General features: G+C 45.2%; 1 protein-coding gene across 3 annotated transcripts in view; it reads left to right on the forward strand.

The window, feature by feature from the left end:
• The window catches only part of LOC135903882 (putative divalent cation/proton antiporter TMEM165), a 29,974-nt gene extending 16,195 nt beyond the window's left edge, over window positions 1–13,779 (forward strand). For all 3 annotated transcript variants that reach the window (XM_065434318.1, XM_065434316.1, XM_065434317.1), the window contains exons 5-7: window positions 3,704–3,886; window positions 5,343–5,448; window positions 13,093–13,779. In XM_065434318.1, the coding sequence (XP_065290390.1) occupies window positions 3,704–3,886; window positions 5,343–5,448; window positions 13,093–13,181 (378 nt within the window). In that variant the 3' untranslated portion in view covers window positions 13,182–13,779. The remainder of the gene's footprint in view (window positions 1–3,703; window positions 3,887–5,342; window positions 5,449–13,092) is intronic.
• Window positions 13,780–20,760: the final 6,981 nt, after the last annotated feature.

A 20,760-nucleotide genomic window follows, 5' to 3' on the forward strand; every position in this document is an offset into this window, starting at 1 on the left:
CCTCCCCGCTGCGCTGGCGCCAATGCTATGACAATTACGAGTTCTCTTCATTCTGATCAATAAAGCCTTGTTTTCATTTGCTGCCATACGGACAAACGTGATTATCCGAGCTGCGGTACCACCGCAAGATTGGGAACAGTATAGAGCACGCTTCGCGTTGATTCTTGGCGTCACCATAAAAAAAAAAAAAAAAAGAAAAGGCCGCGATGAAGCCCATGCCAGTGATAGCTTGCACTACTGTTGGTCTACACTCGCACTGGAGAGGATTAAGGGATCAACGTCACTGGTCCACTATTTCATATTTCTTTCGCTGCTGCCATATACTGGACGCCGCCCGCAGTGCCAAAGTACTGTAGGTTGTAGCACCCAAAAACATTTTGTTTAAGAAGTTTTTGTTGAGGTAATAATATGGCTTTGAGTCCTCAATTCTCGAATTGAAGTGCTTCCTCTATAAGTACTAATTACGGGATTATTAAGGATATTGTTATTACTTATCTGCCATATTTTTCATGCTACCGAGTTGCTAGTAATCACAAAAAGACTTCATAGAATTTTGATCGGGAAATATCCTTACAAAATTCACCTTTTTTTTTTAACTCTGTGCAGCTGATGCAGACACTGTACTTGTGACATGAAGTCACACAACAACAACAGTTTTCTGAAACTTTCGAGAGTAAGAAGGAAAGCGTGAAAATAACAGCAGGTTTCGCAGCGGCTTCTTGGAGCGAGCGTGAGAGGGGAAGTAAAAGCGAGCCGGACATCGCGGCGGGCCCGCGACTACAGCCTGTCAAGCCATACGCCACCAAACTCTTCGGCCAAACCGAGTCTGAAGACGATCCAGAGAATCCCATTTGCGACTTTTGACGGCCCCACTTATGCAACGTCACTGTCCACGGACGCTTCGCCGTAAACGCGAGCGCCGGGCGCGCTGGTTCAACGCCCTCTTGCTGCTGTCTTTGTTCGTCTTCGCTGCGCATTCTGAACGGAAGTCCCAAGAGCCCTAACACGTTACAACGCCTCACTGTATGTTTAGCGACTCCTGCTCCCAACATGAACGCACATCACGAGCGCACCCCACATGAAACGTCCCGCTAAGGCGAGTAGTTTAGCGACCATTTCGCGAAATAAATTTTTTTAGCCCGCACATTCATCCAATTATTTCGTGGGGTGTTGATAGAACTGCAGCCGACAATTCTGCGGCGCAATGCATCGGGTGCATAAGCTCGGGCTACTGAATACCGGAGCATTCTTTGCAATTTGCACCCAGTCAAGCCGGCGGAAAGGGGGGTGTCTTCAGGCGTATATGACATCCCCCACCCCCACTGGTCCCTTGCACCCAGGGCCCACGGCCCCCCGGCCCCCCCTGTTCCCACACCACTGGTGTTGCGATCTGCGGCGAGGTGTCGCTGGATGACGCCATCGAGGAGGCTTTGCCGAGTGCCGACACCGCTGCGACATCCGACGAGGACAACGACGACGCCACAGATGCTGTGCCTGTGCCTACCACATTCGCCAAGGTGCTACGGCACATAGACGGCATACGAAACTTCATCTGTTCACCCGACGCCGTAGAGGACCTCCTTTTGGACGTTGCCCAACTCAAGCGAAAGCTCTTGTTTCACGGATCAAACAAGGTCCAAAAAAAAAACTTACCGACTTTATTTAAAGTTCGCACTGTCTGGCGGGAATCGCGGCAGAGGGGACTGAGCCTGGCCATTTGACCATGCCGTTTCATGGAATGTGCAGAAACGCAAATGTGAAGGGTATGCACAGTGCAGCCACCTCGTGGCACAGAGCTCAACCAAACACAGTAGCAGTAACCAAGTGTATACTTCTTTGCTGCAGGTGTAAATTTTTCACAGGAGCGTAATCGTTAGTACATTGTTGTAAATGTTTAAAATGTTGTACACTTGGTTAGAGCAATATTAGTTCTTTGTTTGGCTGGTTAAGCTCTGCGCCACCAGGTGGCTGGACTGTGCAGACCGATCAGGTAGCTCACATATGTCTACGCTACAGTTTTTTCATCAGCTTGAGTTTATGCCTCTGCCCATCTGTCGAAACACCCAGCTCACCTGTGGTTCCTGGAATACCAGACACTTTCGGTGCTGTGACAGAGTGCTCGCAACACGCACTGCTTCGATAGCTCTCGCTTGTGGTCGACTGCTAAGCAGCTGGTAGAGAGGTTGGAGAGGCTTCATGCGCTCGCTCCTGGACAACCGGAAGTAGATGATACGAAGTGCCATCAGGACGCAGAGCCAGGGAAGGTGGAGTTTAGCCCCAATCACTCGGCGAACGAGTTGAGGGGAAAACATATGGCTATGGAGGAGGGTAACTTGTAATCGTCCGTAGCTCTCTTAAAGGGCCCCTCACCACGTCTGGCCATTTTGAGCTGACAAGGGCAAAGCATACCTTGAGCGATAACAATCCTGTCTGTAAAGTGTTACATTGCTACGCGCCGCGGAAAGATCTGAAATTTCAAACCGAACGCCATTTTTCCTTCTCCTCGCGGCTGCTGCCCCGTAAACCGGAGGATGACATACTTGTGTGCCTGTGCCTACGTACTGTACTGGTGTCCGCAGTGTGACGTCGCTCATGGTGACACGTGACTTCAAGAATTATTCAAGACAACATCTGTTATCTGTGCGATCTGTTGCTTGAATTGACGAATTGAAGTTTAGAGAAATAATAAAACACACAAACGGAATGTCTGCTTGTTCCCATGGTCGTGCAGTCACGTGCACAGGTACCGTAACTATGCCGTTTTCTACTGTGTTCCAGCACAGGATCATGCTCTGCAATCCTCTTGTTCTGCCTCGCTATTCGTGTAGCACTGAATTATACTGCTAATCACGTTTCCTTGTGCACAGCATGCAAAATCGTGCGCTGCACGGACGAGACAACAGCTCGCGTGCAATGCCGTCAGCGGAAGTGCGTAGTGTCAAAGAAAAAAAGCGAGGAGCAAAAAAAATGAAGGCAGCGTATACTGTGACATATACATCACGCAATCTTTGAGGTCCAGTATGGGAGAACGCAGTGAAGGAATTTCACTTGTGGAGGCTAGACGGGGTGAGTGGAGCGAGCGTGTTGCTTGGCAGTGGATCGCTCCTGCTGAAATCATGGGTTCGTGGCACTGAAATATTTTTATCTCGGCTATCAATGAGCTGATTTGAAACATTTTTGCAACAGAGTGCTCCCTAGAGGACACTTGACAACTTGCAGCGTTTAACCAAAATTCGTTGTGGGGCCTGGTGAGGGGCCCTTTAATGAGACACTTCTCACAAGTTGTGGTGCGAATGATTAACTTTAGCTGTACCCTATGCGTCTACAAAATTTGTTCAAATCGTTTCAGGGGCTCTTTAATGGAAGATATTGAATATTTGCCCAAACCTACTTATCTTTTAGCCTGGTGGTGTCTTTTGACATTTACTCTTGCAGTCTAAATGGCAAGTTGTTTCTTTGCAAATTCCTTAAGCTGAGAATAAAAACGAAGACCACAAGGGCACTTTTCTCATAATGACTGCTAAATGCAGGCGTTCACCCAACTGAAATTTTTATTGATAACCAAATAAAGATGATGAAATCAGAAACATGTGAGAAAATGGTAGCATATTGGCATTAAAACAGACCCACTCCACTTTGTGTCTTTTCACAATGTAGTGCATTTTTGCTTCTGTTATTTGAATGTTTGTGTTTTTATTTTTAGGACAGTGCTAGCCAGGCGAGGGACTCGGTAGTCAACATGGAGGCTGGGTCATCATCAGTGAGCTTTCGTTGGCGGCTGCGCTTGTTCCTGTCCCAGATGTTTTTCCAGGCCCTCACCCTCACTTTTGTGGCAGAGTGGGGAGACCGCTCACAGATTGCCACAATCATTCTCGCTGCACGAGAGGTGAGTGAGATGAGTTACCATCGTCTAATATCATAACATTATATCATAACACTACACTTGAAGATGGAAAAGAATGCTCATGCATCTTCATGTAAATAAAGTAGAGCTTGCCAATTTGACCTTGAGTCATGTAATATCGTTCAGCTTCTATAAGAGTGGATCAGGGAAAGGTAATAGTATGTTGTAAATAGGCAGCAATGAGTAGACAGTCTCTTTTCTTTTTAAAATGTGCAAAGTGAGAGTTTAACAACTTCAGTGTAGCAGTGCTTGCCACCCTTTGCACTGGCTCCGCCACTGTAACATGTTGCTGAGCACAGGTCTGCTGGTTCAATTCCGAGGCACACAACTGACACTCCTAAGCAGGCAGAATGCGTAAACTCCCATTGGTTTAGAAGTGAGCTTTAAGGAACTCCGAGTGGTAAAAATTAATTCGGAACCCTCCACTACGATATCCTTCACAACCTGGGTGTTAGTTTGGGGCTTTCAGCCCAATAAATTATTTAGGTGCCTGCTATTTGTGCAAGACAGATATTATAGGCACCTGATGCCACAGAAACTGAAACATACACCATGTCAGTGGCGTAAAAGCGAAATTCGGCACCCATCTATGGTACAACTTGCAACTTTAGCTCACCTGTTTCTTTAATTCAAAAGATTCGCTGCAAGGTATAATGAGAAAATATATTATATGCATACTGATCTGCATTGTTCAGGAAGTGCACTCTCACCTTCTCCCTGTCTTGCAAACATTTCACTTAACTGCACTCTCCCTCACCCGCGCTTCTTTTTTTAACTTTTTGCACAGTTAGTGGTCTTTGCTGTGGCCACTAAAATGAAAACGGCATGATGCCTTGCAGTGAACTTATTTGCCCTAAAATTTAAAGAAATGCAAGGACGTATAACAAATAATGTCAGTTTTATAGTGCACTAGCTTGCTCATTGCTTACTATACTTGTCAGATTTTTATACACTTCTGAATACAGTCAAGACCACATATAGCAATTCAATTTAGTGGAAACCTTTGGCTACTACAAATGGTTTATCAACATCCAAAATGTTTCACAAGGTGTCTACGAGAGAGCTGCGAAATCATGATTGCACATAGTGTCCATACCTTATAGTACTAATTAAATGATGCATGGATAACGGTATGGAAATGCACACTGGGCATAATGGAACAAACAGATGGTCAGAGTAAATCCTCATTTAATAACGGTTTGTCTTTATTGTGATCAGCATTTAAGATAACTGCTGGTATAGTAGAAGATTGTGTGCCAACACTCGTGTTGCAAATCATTACTCACATTTCCAAGTTAGTGTAGAATGTGGTCTGGTATAGGGAGAGTGCACTGCCTTTATGTTTTGTAGTACATTACTTCTATTACTAGTGTACATGAACTGTTGGATGGAACTGGAACTTAAAAAGTTTGTGTCTACTTGCATGTGTATTTCCCAGGACCCAGTGGCAGTGTCACTTGGCGCCATCCTGGGCCACAGCCTGTGCACTCTGCTTGCAGTCATAGGAGGGAGGCTGGTGGCACAGTGGATATCTGTCCGAACAGGTTAGTGGTGCATGGGACTGCAAATGAAGGCACTATAGTCTTATCATTTCAAGAGGTGCTTTATTAACATGGCTACAGCTGCCACTTTCCAAACTGTAAACATAGCCAACATATTGTTAAAGGGCCCCTCACCAGGCCCCATAGCAAATTTTGGTTATACACTGGAAGTTGTTACGTGTCCTCTAGGGAGCGTTCTGCCACAAAAATATTTGAGAACGGCTCATTAATAGCTGAGATAGAAATATGTCAGTGCTGTGAACGCAGGATTTCAGCAGGCAGGCTCTACTGCCAAGCAAGACGTTCTCCCGGTCTAGCCTATGCAAGCAAAATTCCTTCCCTGCGTTCTCCCATACCGGACCTCGAGGATCGCATGACGCATACATCACAGGCCCCGCCTTCCCTGTGCGAGCTGTTGTCTTGTTTGCGCAGCGCACAATTTTGCGCGCTGTGCACAAGGAAACATGACTAACGGTATAATTCAGGGCTACACGAATACTGAGGCAGAAGAAGCGGATCGCAGAGTGTGTCCACGTGATGGAGCACGGTAGAAAATGGCATAGTTTCAGTACCTGCACATGCGACCACATGTCCGTGGGAACAAGCAGACGAAGTGGAAGTGCATCTCTCTTGCTTCGGTGCGAAGTAAACAAAAAACACGCAGACATTCCGTATGTTTGTTTTATTATTTCTCTAAACTTCAATTTGTCACTTCAATCAACAGATTGCACAGATAACAGACGTTTTGAATAATTCTTGAAGTCGCGTGTCAGCATGAGCGGCGTCACACTGCGGACACGATTACGTAGGTGCAGGGGCACAATTACGTCACCATCCGGCTTGGAGCGCGGTGGCTGTGAGTGAAGAGGGAAACGACGTTCGGATTGAAATTTCAGATCTTTCCGTGGCGCTGTCAAGATTGGGGCTCAATCCCATCGCTTGTAGCCCGTTGTCAAGATTGGAGTCCGGTATGAATTCGAAGGTAGCTGGCCCATGCCGTCGTCCAACTTATCCACGCTGAGGACGTTGATGAAGGGTGCCGTAACCCATGAACATGTCAAGCAAGCTATTTCCTTCAGTGCGCATGTGCGCACTCTTTCTGTCACACCTTCCCTCTCCCCTTATCTTTTCTTTATATTTCCGAGTGTGAATAAACCCGGCGTTCTTCGGCTGGAACGACTGTCTCGTTCGCTACGGGAGGGGCGTTGCCTCCACCCGTCAACCATTGCAACAGTGGCGACGAGAACCCCCACGGATACGCAACAGCGACCGGGCACCAGCCACGACACGAAGCCGCCCATCAGCCCAGCCGCGACCATGGCCCTCAAGCTTCCGGATTTCATTGAGGACACAGATAAGTGGAACGCATACCTCGTAAAAGTCGACGCTTACTTTGAAGCAAACGAGGTTACAGACGACACGAAGAAGAGAGCCTTGTTGGTTGCGGCGTTAGGATCTAGGACCGTGGAAATTCTTTGCGGTAGAGTAGCACCTAGAAAGCCGAGCTCACTAAGCTATGAAGAAGTCGTTTCAACCTTGAATGAGCACTATGATCCATCTCCTAACGAGATATCGGAAAGTTTCAAGTTCTTTCATCGAAGCCAACAAGAAGGAGAGTCTATGCAGGCGTTTATCGTAGCAATTCGTCGAATAGCCCATAACTGCAATTTCTCTTCGATGTTGCAGCGAATGCTGAGGGATCGCATCGTTTGCGGAGTGCGGTCGAAAAACTTGCAGAAACAGCTACTAGTGAAGAAGGATTTGACTCTCGCGGAAGCCGAAGCACTTGCTCTAGCAGCAGAAAGCGCAGAGCTAGGTTCGCAACAGATAGGCAGTCAAGGTGACGCCATCGATGCGCTCAACTTTCAGCGGAAAGGGGCACCCGCAATATCAAGGAATGAACCGAGTATGACAGTGCAACAATGTAGATGCTGTGGCAGACAAGGGCATCAAGCCATTGCGTGCTCGCTGCGAAGGCGCCGGTGTTACAAATGCGGGCGACAAGGTCACTTGGCGAGAGTATGCTCGCGAACAGTTCCCGCCCAACGAACCTTGGCGATAACCGAACGTTCAGCTGAAATGGAAGACAGCGGCAGCAATGCATTGCAAATATGGTCAGTAAAAAGTAATGAAAGTCTGGTTCCGCCCATACAGAAACTTGTCACGTGGAATGGAATTCCGCTGAAAATGATAATTGACACCGGTTCGCCTGTCTGCGTGGTGCCTAAAGCAATATACGAAGCTCATCGTCATAAGTGGCCACCGTTTTGTGAGGCTGCGCTAACCCTTTCATGTTACCTTGGAAAGCTACCAGTGCTGGGCGTTCTGCAAATGCAAGCTTCTTATCAGTCTGCGACAGTTGACTGCAATCTCGTAGTGTTGAACTGCGAAGGCCCTAGCCTTTGTGGCCGTGACTTACTGCAGAAACTCGAAATAAAAGGGGCGCCGCTTCTTCAGATCACGTCGCAGTCAACCGAAGTGAAGCTGGAGAGCCAAGGAGCAGCACCCGTGATGGAGCAGTACGCTGACCTCTTCACGGAGGGCTTGGGACTCATCAAGGGGCCACCCGCATGGCTGCATATAAAAGACGGAGCAACACCAAGGTTCTGCAAGGCAAGAAATGTTCTGTTCGCTCTGTTAGACAAGGTCTCCGCCGAGTTAGACCGACTCGTGGCCGCCGGCATTATCTCGCCTGTTTCCTATGCAGAATGGGCCACCCCGGTGGTTCCTGTATTGAAAAGCGATGGGACAGTTCGCATCTGTGGAGATTTTAAAGTAACACTGAACCCAGTTTGTGAAATGGAAAGGTATCCTCTACCCGTAGTAGACGACATTTTCGCTACGCTTCGCGGGGGACAGCAGTTCAGCATCTTGGATTTACGCGATGCCTACAACCAAATTCTTCTAGACGAAGATTCGCGTAAATTAGCTGTTATAAATACACACAAGGGCCTCTTCTGCTATAATCGACTGCCATTTGGAATCGCGTCTGCACCTGCGATTTTTCAAAGAACGATTGAGTACGTTCTGCAAGGTCTTCCAGGGGTTCAAGCGTACTTAGATGATGTCTTAATAGCAGATGCGAAGGATCAGCCAAATAAGAATCTGCAAGCAGTTCTGCAGCGTTTCAGGGAATACGGCATCAAGCTCCGGGCGGACAAGTGCCGACTAGGCGAATCGTCCGTTACGTATCTAGGACATAGAATTGATGCCGCAGGGCTGCACCCGTCAGAAAAGAACATCGAGGCAATTAAGCTGGCTCCGACTCCTCGAAACGTTACGGAGCTTCGGTCATTTTTGGGCATGCTCACTTTTTATAACAAATTCTTGCCTAATCTGTCCACGCTCCTCAGCCCCTTATACCGACTTCTAGAAAAGAAATCGAGATGGTCTTGGGAAGGGCCTGAGGATGAGGCATTCCGGAAGGCTAAAGCCGTTTTGTGTTCCGCTCCGGTGCTGACTCACTTCGACTCCTCAAAAGAGATATTTTTGGAGGCTGATGCGTCACCCTATGGCGTGGGAGCAGCTTTATTCCATCGCATTGCAGGACAGTATCAGCCCCTAGGATTCCGATCTCGGACGCTCACTGCCGCGGAAAAGAATTACTCGCAGATCGAGCGTGAGGCATTAGCTCTCGTCTACGGTGTCACGAGGTTCTGAGATTATCTGCTGGGCAGGCAATTCACACTAATAACTGACCACCAGCCATTGTTGGGTCTCCTAAGAGCGGACAGGCAAACGCCGGTTATGGCCGCTGCCCGCATTCAGCGATGGGCAATCATACTCGGGGCCTACCGATATCGATTGCAACATAAGCCTGGAAAATTCATGTGCAATGCCGATGCTCTGAGCCGCCTGCCTCAACCGTCACAGGACGAAGCGGACCAGGAGGATGATGCCCAAATTGTACTGACCCTGGACCAGTGGGATCAGCCTGCCGTGCCGTTAAAGGAACTCAAAGCACTCGCCGTCGCTGATGAGGTACTCTCACAGGTACGCAAGTACACACGGGAAGGTTGGCCGCACAGTTGTGACATGGAAACGAAAGAGATGGCAGAGTTCTACAAAAAACGGCATGAGCTGTCTGTTACTGAAGAAGTGCTCTACTGGGGTCATCGTCTTGTAGTGCCGACAAATGCGCGAGGGAAACTGCTAAAGCTACTACATGCAGCCCACCAAGGCGTTTCCGCTATGAAGGCAAAAGCCAGGTCTTTATTTTGGTGGCCTGGCTTAGACCACGACATCGAGCGCATTGCAGCGACCTGCCACAACTGCGTGCAAACGTTACCGATGCCTCAGGCTAAAGAACCAGTAAGTTGGCCCGATACGCGCGAAAGGTGGTCGCGCTTGCATATCGACTATGCGGGACCAATCAAAGGGAAAATGATTCTGGTAGTCGTCGACTCGCACACAAAGTGGATTGAGGCGGTTCCCATGTCACAGGCTAACGCTCACAGCACCATTAATGCCCTCAGGACAATATTTAGCCGTTTCGGTATACCGCGAACGGTCGTGTCGGACAACGGGACGCCATTCACCGCATGGGAGTTCGAGCAGTTTATGAAGCGAAATGGAATAGTACATATTCGGGCACCCCCCTATCACCCCCAGAGTAATGGCCTAGCCGAGCGAGCCGTGCGCACCGTCAAAGAAGGCTTGAAGAAGCTAGGAGGCAGTTGCATCATAACGTCGTTGGCCCGGCTGTTGTGCAATTATCGAAACGCACCACACCAAGGAGGCCCTTCTCCTTCAGAGATGCTATTAGGTTACCGGTTGCGCACAAGATTGGACATGTCTTTTCCTCCCAGAGCCTGCCCTGCTAAAGCTGTGAATGCCTCAAGCTGGAACTTTGCACCGGGAGACTATGTGTACGTGCGAAATTATGGCGTCGGCGATAAGTGGGCCCCAGGCACTGTGGAAGCTACTTCCGGCGCTCGCCTCCTGGATGTTAAGACTGTGGACGGGTTTGTCCGCCGCCACTTGGATCAAGTTCGTAAGCGGACCACCGATGAGACCCCAGCAGCCGTCGACCTGTCGAGGCTTCCTACAATGGGTTCCCCGGTATTAAAGGAACCAAGGACCTCTGAAACCCCTGAGAAAGTACCAGAAGCGCAACCTCAGGAGCTACGTCGCTCCACACGATCAAAGAAACCTGTCGTGCGTTTTGGTTACTAAGGGTGAAGAAATGCCGTAACCCATGAACATGTCAAGCAAGCTATTTCCTTCAGTGCGCATGTGCGCACTCTTTCTGTCACACCTTCCCTCTCCCCTTATCTTTTCTTTATATTTCCGAGTGTGAATAAACCCGGCGTTCTTTGGCTGGAACGACTGTCTCGTTCACTACGGGAGGGGCGTTGCCTCCACCCGTCAACCATTGCAACAAAGGGAAGGACTGCTTCTCATCGAGAACGAGGAATACGGGTTTATTTACAGTATTTACATGCAGTTCATCAGTCTAGCATGACTGCGAGAGAGTGTCTCAGTCCAACATGACTGCTTAATAAAAGTGTGTCGAGCATACACACAACAGCGGCTTATATCCACTCGGTACCCCCTTGATTCCAAGGGGATGGAAACGTTCGTCCAGTCATTGTAAACACGCCGCCTCTCCCCGGGACGGCTTACACACACACACGCACACACACACACACAGGTGCACGGTCCGGAGCCAACGTCAGAGGGGCTTTGTAGAACTCGGAGCTCACCCAGGTAGTGCGCCCGGATAGCCATTGTCCTGCGTCTTGGTCGGCGCGTGGGAAGGGGCCTTCGTCGACGTTCCCGCGGCAACTCCTCCACTCATAGCAGAACAGGGCGGTGTTAGTGGGTTCGGTAACAATAGTTGGCCCGCCGAATGCATTCAGTCACAATGGCAACTTAGTGACGCCATGGCTAGAGGTTTGCAGCGGCGCTCCCGGAAGCGTTGACGCCCGTTGTCACAACTGGCTGGCAACACTTGCACCTCAGCTGGGCCGTTCTTAACAGTGCGTAGCAACGTAATACTTTGCAGACACGATAGTTATTGTGCAATGTATGCCCTGTGCTTGTCAGCTCAAAACGGCCAGACCTGGTGAGGGGCCCTTTAAGGCATTACAAAAACAACCCACATTCCATGTTATTTGCATTGGTGAAAGACACGCTCTAAATTGACATTTCCTTTTGATATTACTGATAGTAACAAAATTGTAGTATACCTTTTGGATGCTATTCATATGGTAAAGCATGACTGATTATTTAAAATCTAATTATAACGAAGCTTTATGGAAGTAGAAATACTGTAGCTACGTTTTATCTTTCAATTATAGTTGCTGACTGATAATTCGGACAGCTTCGCAACACCGCCATTGGCCCTGATAGACTTAATGTATAAAGACAACCAAAATTTTGGGACACCTTACAGCACACTGTTTGATAATTTAGGCTCCACCTGCACAGCTGCTTGCTGATTTTGTCGCATTGTCCAGCAGAAAGAGCAATCTTTTTGTTTTGATACATCGCAGGCACAGTCACTGAACATATCGCTGTTCTGGTAGTTGATCCAGTAGTCGCCAACAGTCGCCCATAGTCGCTCGTCAAAACGCCTATTTTCAAGCTGCCTTAGGAAGATTTTCAAGCAATAACAGTACCTCACACTATTAGATTATGGTATTTACCCAATTCCAAGGTGCACTTGTTTTCCCCAGGAAAATTAAATTGAAAACTGCGTTCGTGGCGTTCGTATTCTTTGCCGCATAACACAGATACATTGCGGCGAAGCTGACTAGGAAACCTGCTGCCATTGGGCAACACTTATTAGACCCTTGCCCATTTTCTTGCTTAAAAATCGGGTGCATATTAGATTTCTACTTTGTTTAGGAGCCTTCATGTTGTCTCTACATTAGTTTTCTACTTTGGACACATCGAAACGAGTGCGTGGTATAATTGGGCAAATGCTGCCAAATGAATCGGGTGTGTTTTGATGTTTTTTGCGCAACTTGCTTAATTAAATTTGAAGAAAAAAAACAGTCACAAATGACAAAAGACAAGAAGAGAGGTTCACACCACAACGACTGTCGTTGTGGTGTGAACCTATCTTCTTGTCTTTTGTCTTTTGTGACTGGCTTTTTCCTTCAACTATGTACCAAGTGGTCCGGATTTCAACGCTTTTGTTTTATTAGGCCCACCAAATAATTTGATCACTTTTGTCAGTCCTCTCAGGGTTAACGGAAGTCAGGTTTATTATACAGTTTTGAAAGAATGCCTTATCAGTCTATTTATCTATTTATTCAGTGTTCCTCTTTAGTGTCCTTTTAAAGAACCCTAGGTGATGGAAATAATTCTGAAGCCCTCTGCGTTAGTGCGTTTCATGTGTTTCTTTGGAACGTTAAAACTCATCCATCAGTCATTGAGTCACTCAGGCATACAGTGCAGCTGACAGCACTTTGATGTGGCCATCTGGATTGGTTAGTTGGTTTGCAATGTTGATATTGGTTACATGATTGGAGGCCACAAAAGGTTTGTTACTATTATTTTGGCAGCAACAAGTACGCTGAGGACATGTTATTCTTAATGCTGCAAGAATGTTTTGAAGAAGGGGCCAATTTACCTGCAGTTAACTTATTTTGCTGGCATCTCTTGGAATACTCACGGGTTTTATTTTCTCCTTTGCAGTCACTTTCATTGGAGGTGTTGTGTTCCTGGTCTTTGCGGTGTCATCGTTGTACCTTGGCTCCGGAGAAAAAGCACTGAGGAGCCTATGAGGCAGCTTTATGACAGGCCCAAGGCACCAAAGAGAATCTGAAGTTAGGACTGTTAATATAAAGAAGTTCACGTTCACGGATTATGGATGGCCACGGCTCACAAACTGTAGGTAGTGAATGAAAAATTCAATTGTGTCTTTCTATATCTTATTTTATGGGCATTCTTAAAGGGTCCCCTGGAAGTTGAGTGGTTAACTGGTGCTGCCTTTAGTATGTGTAAGCAGCAGTATTGATGCTGCTTATGTTCCCAACGAATTCTGTTATTCTGTGATCCTTGCTTGTTATATATTTAAGTAGAGGCCATGCAAACAAATCAGTTGTTTAAGTCAGTTCGCTTGAGGAGATTGCATAGCATAGCATTCTTGGGCACCGGCATTTTTCAGCTCGTTTTTGTTACGTGGTACAGTCGACTTGTTGTCCTGTTTAGTCTACTGTTCTGTTGCTTCTCAATTGTATGTATTGTATCCTAAGGAAAGAGGTCTGTAGCCGTGGCATGTAAACCCTTGTACAAATTTTACATTTCAATGTATAGCTTTTGCAATGGTTGCTGTTGAAGGCTCGTGTATGAGACACAGCAATAAAAATGTTTTTGCAGCAATTTGTCCAATGAGAATTCTGACAACGGAAAACATTTGCAATATATATTTGCAATCAAGCTTGTAAGATTGCAAGATTGCAAAGTCAAATATATTTGCAATCAAGCTTTAGCAGGAAGCATGGTACAGCTGAAGCCATAATTTGGAGTCAGCGTTACAACTGGATGTTCTCCTCGATAGCACAAAGTACCGGTGCTGTAATCTTGTATGCTTAACTGTTTTTGCAGTTGCCTTTCAATGAGCTGGTGGCCATTAAATGTTGAGCCTTTGACAGCAAAACAGAGTAATCTGTCTTATGATGTCCTGTTCTTTGTTTCTAATACTGTTGTTCTAGAGACACGCTCATGTTGATTTCAGCATAGTCATTAAATCATTTGTACAAAATATTAGTACTCATTATAAAAAAAGCAAGCTTTGCTACTCACTAAAAAACATTTTGTGTGTGTGGTCATGTGTGCATGGACTTTCACACGCTTAATTTTGAATTAATGCTCAGAAGGGTCTGCAAACTTTGTAAAATCTTGTTGCTTAGTTATAGAACAGCACCACGCATGCTTAGTGTCCTTCATTCTCGGGTTTTACATTTTATGAAATTAGGGGGGAGCTGAAAATTGGCTGTTATTTTAAAGAAAACCAGTGATAAATTGAGTGTTTTGTTGTCTGGCAGCCCAGTGTTCAGGGTTTTCTGGTAACTCTTACAACCAATTAACACAAGCACTGGTCTCTTTGGACACAAACATTCTTTTTAAATGAGGGAAATCACTTGCAGGAACATGAAATGGCAAAGTGAGCCACTCAGAAATCATGTGACGAACTCGTCTCCACAAGTTCTTGTTGTAGGACATTATTGGTACATTTAAAAGAAACTGCATTAACAAAATCTAATAGACATATTTGATGATAACTTCTTTATTTTGTTCTCTTCACTTCTTTAACAAAGGAATAAAGTACGAAAAGTAGTGCAGATGGGCATGGTTTGCAGGAGGTGTTATGCTTCTCCACATCTTGCAAGTCCTTGTTGACATACATTGTCTTATGCATTGGGACCATTTTTGCGTCCATCCTACACGTGTTGGGCCTTTCATCCTTGTTGGTCGTCTTCCTATATTACTGGCTGGCAGTGTGTGCACTTGCGAAAAAAATTAATGGAATACCAACTAGACAAATCAGCCACTCCTTTGTGGACGCAACGTAGTTGGGTCAACATCCTCTAAATGTCATAGCTATCGTTTGCAATGCTGAGCAGTGTCAGCACGTCTTAATTCATGTCTTAGCACATTACCACTGTTTATATGTATGCGATGTGTGGGAAATGCGATGCAATGCACCATTGTCATGTTATGTAAATGCAACTACTAAAGAAAGCAGCAGGCTTTCGTTCACAAAACGATGGTACACACTGAATATATTATGTTTTCATACATATCTCATATTCATACTTTAATATTATTGATATTATGAAATGCCTTGACCACTTGTTAACAATAGGTGGGCAGCATTCGTTAGCATTGTAACACCTGCATATATATTATCCTTTGCAAAAGGGCAAACTTCGGCAAGAAATCGGGTTTAAACCGATTTTCATAGATTTTGTTCGTGGTGCAAAAATTCGGATTCATAGAATATTACCCGAAAACAAAGAACCCAATTTATACTCACTTAGCAGGCTGTGAAACATTACATGCTGGTAGTGATGCTTGTAATTTGAGCTAATATCCATATTTTAAGCAATTCATTCATTTTGTGCTCGGATGCTGTGCCGTTTATGTTGAAAGAGTCTGTGCTGCCAGTTTTACCATAGGAATTACCCAGTGGCCAAGGATTTGCCTAGTGTTTAGTGTAGCACTAGCTTTGCGACTTCCACTGTCAGCAGGTACCCACCAACTTGTATGACCAGAATTGCCCCCAGGCTTGAGTGCCATGTGGGCATTTCATGTAGCTGAGATTTCACAACTGATCCTCCTGTGTTGTAAATGTAGCATGTAGCATACCTGTGCAACCAGGCCGTTGACCATGCCACTCCGCCTGAGTTGTTTGAAGTACCGTATTTACTCGCATAACGATCGCACCCCTGAATTTTGTTGTCAAAATTTTATTTTTATTATTTCCCGTGTAATGATCACACCCCGAACTTGCCGAAGCGATATGTCATGTGCCAAGTCTAGCTAATAATGATCGCGCTTACCATCTGTCAAATGCTACTCGAACGACTCTTCAAGACAAACCAAGTGGTCTGCGTGCACCAGACATTCTTAAGAAGATGCCCCATTTCATTCCTTTTATCACTTTCTGCACTTCCATGACAAAAAAAAACAAAAGCTACAACCAAACTTGCCTTTATTATGTGCAGGCTTTATAATAGTTGTGGTCAACAACAACAAAAAACGCGCCTTTCGATTCTTCTCGTTTGCACTCGTGGGCACGCAACAAATTGTGAGCGGCAACGATAGCAGCCATGTCTACACTGATACGTTAGAAGTGTACCCCATTCATACGCCGATGCTTGTAACACTGCTAAGATATTCGCCCACCCTTAGCGGTAACCTGCCGTGTTAGGATAGTAGTGAAGACAAATGCCGCAGTTTCCGCAGCATGCCCGCCATGTGTACCTATGTCACTGGCAGCTAAGCGCGCCCATCTGTTTGTGTCCTCTTAAAGTGGACATGGCTACGTTATTGCTGCAAACTTGCCGATCTTAACGATATTATTCATTACTGATATGGAAGAAACTGTTTCAATGCACAATATGTACTCATGAAAAGAAAAAGATCGCGTTCGGCGCGTTAGGCTTGCTCCGCGGGCCGCCATTTTTGTTTTGGTGTCCCGCACTACATACAGCGGCAGCCGCCTATTTGTTGACCTGTTGTCATCCCACAGCAAGCGCGGGATGAAAATATTTTTTTTTCTTGTTGCGAGAAATTTAACCCGCATAATGATCGCACTCCTGAATTTGCGTCAATTTTTTTTACACAAAAGTGTGATCATTATGCGAGTAAATACGGTATTCTAAACTAAAGAAAATGAGAACAGAGCATTCAAGTAAGATTGATCATTGATGCACAAAACTCTTGCCATGACGGTTGTATTTAGACCAACAATAGGTAGCAGCAGAAACTCCCGAACAAATGAGGAACGGGCAGTAAAGCAGACAAAAGCAGAGTATCGGCAATGTATATGTATGCTGTAATGTTGAAACTATTTTCATTAAGAGTTTCATGAATTGAATGAATAATTGCTGCAGCATTGAATGCACAGCAAGTTGTGTGTATTTGGATGGACCACATTTCAAAATGGCGGCATTGGCGCTTGAAGCACACAAAGAGAGGATTCTCCACAAATTCTTTGGCGACGTGGTGTCCGCGACATCGATGCCATTAAACTATAAAAAAGAATGTGGAAATGCAAACGGAAAGGAAAAAGGTGCCTGGGAATGTTTGCATCAGTTGAGACTGATACGCACAAACGAACCCTACTGGAACCATGATTAGGTTGATAACATACCACATACATATGACTATATTGTCTGCGGTTAGTAATGCATCCATTGGTGATGCAGGTATGCATGAGGATTCACTACAGCATTAAGCACTGTCAGTCATTTAGGCATGAATGTCGATGCGCTCTGCCCCAGCTGCATCTACAGGGGAAAAAAAGTGCTTTAAGTTCACAGAATTGCTGCTAATTGTTGAAAACCTGTTGGTTTACAAATTAATTAGAAAAATCGTGGTGCAAAGTTGAGCAAGTCATGTCTTAGAATTCAACACATACTAATGCGGAATAAAACTTCCACGTGCACCCACATGATTAACCTTTATCAAATCCCACATTCCTTTCTCCACTTCTAGGAAAGCTAGACTGCTCCACACCCGGAACTCTGTGACACCCTCTATGGCCACTCCTCAGGGCACACATAAACCACATAAAAGGACCTAGCATGGCTTCACTGCTTCTGGGAATTTGAGCCCCACCAATGACTCGGACCAGAATACGTTAAAATACTAAGTTTTGATGCGAACGTGTCAAATGGCCCATTAAGCGAAAAAGCCAACATCTGTCATCTGTAGCAGCAAAACGGCACCTAAACTTGCATCGCCATTGGCTGCAATGCCACATCACGAGTGTGTCTCAATGGAGTTCTCATTGGCTGTGACGCCATGTACTAGCTGCACCTCGACGGAGCAGAGCAGGCGAAGGGGAACTCCTGCTGCTGGGTGTTGCATGACGGCAGAGGGCATCGCCGCAACATTATGTGACCCTCACTTTCGTCACGAGTGCTCCTCGACGGAGCAGAGCCAGCACCTCCTAGATCGCAGGCCTGTGCACTCTGCCTTATGATGTCATGTTACTTGGACTGAAATTTTCACTGATGTCAAGCAGTGACGTCAAAGTCACTGCGGCTTACTCAGGAGCACCTCCTTTAAATACTATGGCAGTAGGGCAAGGTGGCACGATGTCATGGATCGAAGGGCACAGGCCTTCTGCTATCTAGGAGGCGTAGCAGGCGAAAGGGAAGGCCTGTTGAAGTTGAAGTTTATTGAATACTTAGTGCAGATACAAAAGTATAGATATTTAGTACTGAAAAAGGTCCCATAGTGCAAGCACTGTAGGGGGACCTTTTGTAATGTAAAAAAAAAAAACAGAAATACCACTTAACAGAAAAAAACAGCAGGGGAATATAACATCATGCACAAAAATACTAGTACAAATACATATTGAGATAAAACAGTAGTACAATGGAGAATGGAGAATATAAAACGATAGGGTTAAGAGGAAGCTGTAGCTTGGGCCCAACTCCGACGCGGCCTATTCAAATACATGTAAAATGCAAAAACATTTTTCTGAGATAACCTCGGGACCGATTTTAATTATTTTTGTTGCATTTGAGAGAGAAAGCTAAATTCTAGTGACTGTTGGGAGCGAAATTTCGATTTTGTTGAATTTTGTTAAGAAGATTTTCAAATATTCGACTGTTTGAAAAAATAGAAGCACAAAGTTCATAGCTCTGCATCAAAAACAGCTATCGCGGTTCTGTGAACGGCGTTCTTTAGATCATTGACAGCGGACACATTCGATATGTCATTTTACATCTTACATGAATCTGTTACATTCTTTACAAGGGTTCTGCGAAAGCTGTACTTCCATGTTATTACATTTTTTGCGATCCATGTGTGACATATCAATTTTGTCCACTTTGGATGTACTATTAGATGCATTTCACAGAATTGTATCATCGTTTTTCGTTTATGAGTTAGAGTTGTAAACTTGATAGTTTCGTTTTTTGAAAATTTTCTATTTTCGCCCATTTTTGATGAAAATTTCATAACCTAAATGAAAAATCCAAAACCAACAGTCACTAGATTTTAAGTTTTTTTTTTAAATGCAACCAACCTCGTCAAATTTGGTGCAGTGGTTGCCAAGAAAAACGAATTCTCCTTTTACATGTATATAGATAGGCGCCCCCGAGCTAAAGCTTCCTCTTAAGGCATAAGCTGATGTAGGAAACGACATAAACAGTATTAAAAACAGCAGAGTTGAAGTTGTGTTTAAAAGACATTCAATTAACGGTGCTATAGTTTAACCATGAAATTGTGAAGCTGATGTTTGAATGACAATATAGAAAAGGCACACTTAATGTTATAAGGCGAAGAATTCCGAAGTTTGATTAAAACAAACGCTACTCTTTGAGAACCATAGTTAGTTCGCACGTTGAGGAGCATAAAATTGCAATTGGAAGAAAAGCGCATTGTATTTGAATTAGTAAGGTGCTGGATAAGAACCAATTTTTGAAGGCTTTGGTCTTTAACTGCTTGATAAGCAAATGTGCAGACATTAAATTTGATTAGATTGTCAATATTCAATATTTGAAGTTCCTGATACATATCAGTAACGTGTACGTTGGTTACTCCATGTGAGAATGCAAATGGCCTGATTCTGTACATGTTGGAGGGAACAAAGGTGGCATTGATATGTTTGACCCCAGGAATCAATACAGTAATTTAGATGACTGTGAATGAATGCATAATATAAGGTGATCAAAGTAGTTAAGTCAGAGTAACATCTAGCTTTGAGTAATACCCTAATACCATAAGAGGTTTTCCGCTGCAGTTCATTAATATGCTAATTAAATTTTAAGCGAGAATCAAGCTTGATACCAAGGAAGCAGGGGCGTAGCCAGGGGGGGGGGCTTATGGGGCTTCAGCCCCCCCCGAAATTTTTTCGTGCTGTCCACGCACCGCCGACCAAAGCGACCCCCGGCGCCGGAAATCACTCTGGATTTTGTCTAGAATGTCTTTTTGACGCTCGATAAGACATTTAACCGCGAAGATTGCAAACTCGGGCTGGATTTCGTGGCAACGCCCATACACCGGGAGTCACATAACGCCAAGCAGTCCCATCCGAGCACAAAGTTTCAAGGGCGCTTTGATGGTGAGCGGGCTCGCCGCGGCATCTCGCTGAGGCCACGGAATCTATGGAGCGCATGGATATCAATTGCGAAACTTTATGGGTATAAATCTCATAAGCTCTTGATGTGAAAGGCGCATTGACATTTCCAAAGTTGTGCTTTAGATTTTCAATTGCGGAACTTTGTGGGTTTAATGTTGTTATAAACATTTGACGCCAAAGGTCTATTGACTTTTCTAAAGTCTTACATCGGAACATACAACGAGACAAGCCAAATCAACACACTAGCAGACGAGTTGACAAAGTAGGCAGCGAGGTACAATGAGACGAAGCGTTGGGGTGGTTCATTTGTGCCGTCATGTCACATAAAAAAGATATCAACATTTTTTTTAACCTACGCCAGAACATCCATGTCAACACACTAAAGCCAGCCAAAGTGACTACGTTCTCATTTATTTTTCCTACTTTGACTTTTATTCGCGAAAACACAATGAGCCTCTTTTTTTTTTTTTTTTGTTCTCGCTACCCTACCAGCGGGCTGCCAGAGCCAGCCAGAGCGCATACGTTTTTCTCGTATGGCC

The sequence above is a fragment of the Dermacentor albipictus genome, chromosome 3 (assembly GCF_038994185.2).
Source record: "Dermacentor albipictus isolate Rhodes 1998 colony chromosome 3, USDA_Dalb.pri_finalv2, whole genome shotgun sequence".
NCBI classification, from domain to species: Eukaryota; Metazoa; Arthropoda; class Arachnida; order Ixodida; family Ixodidae; genus Dermacentor; species Dermacentor albipictus.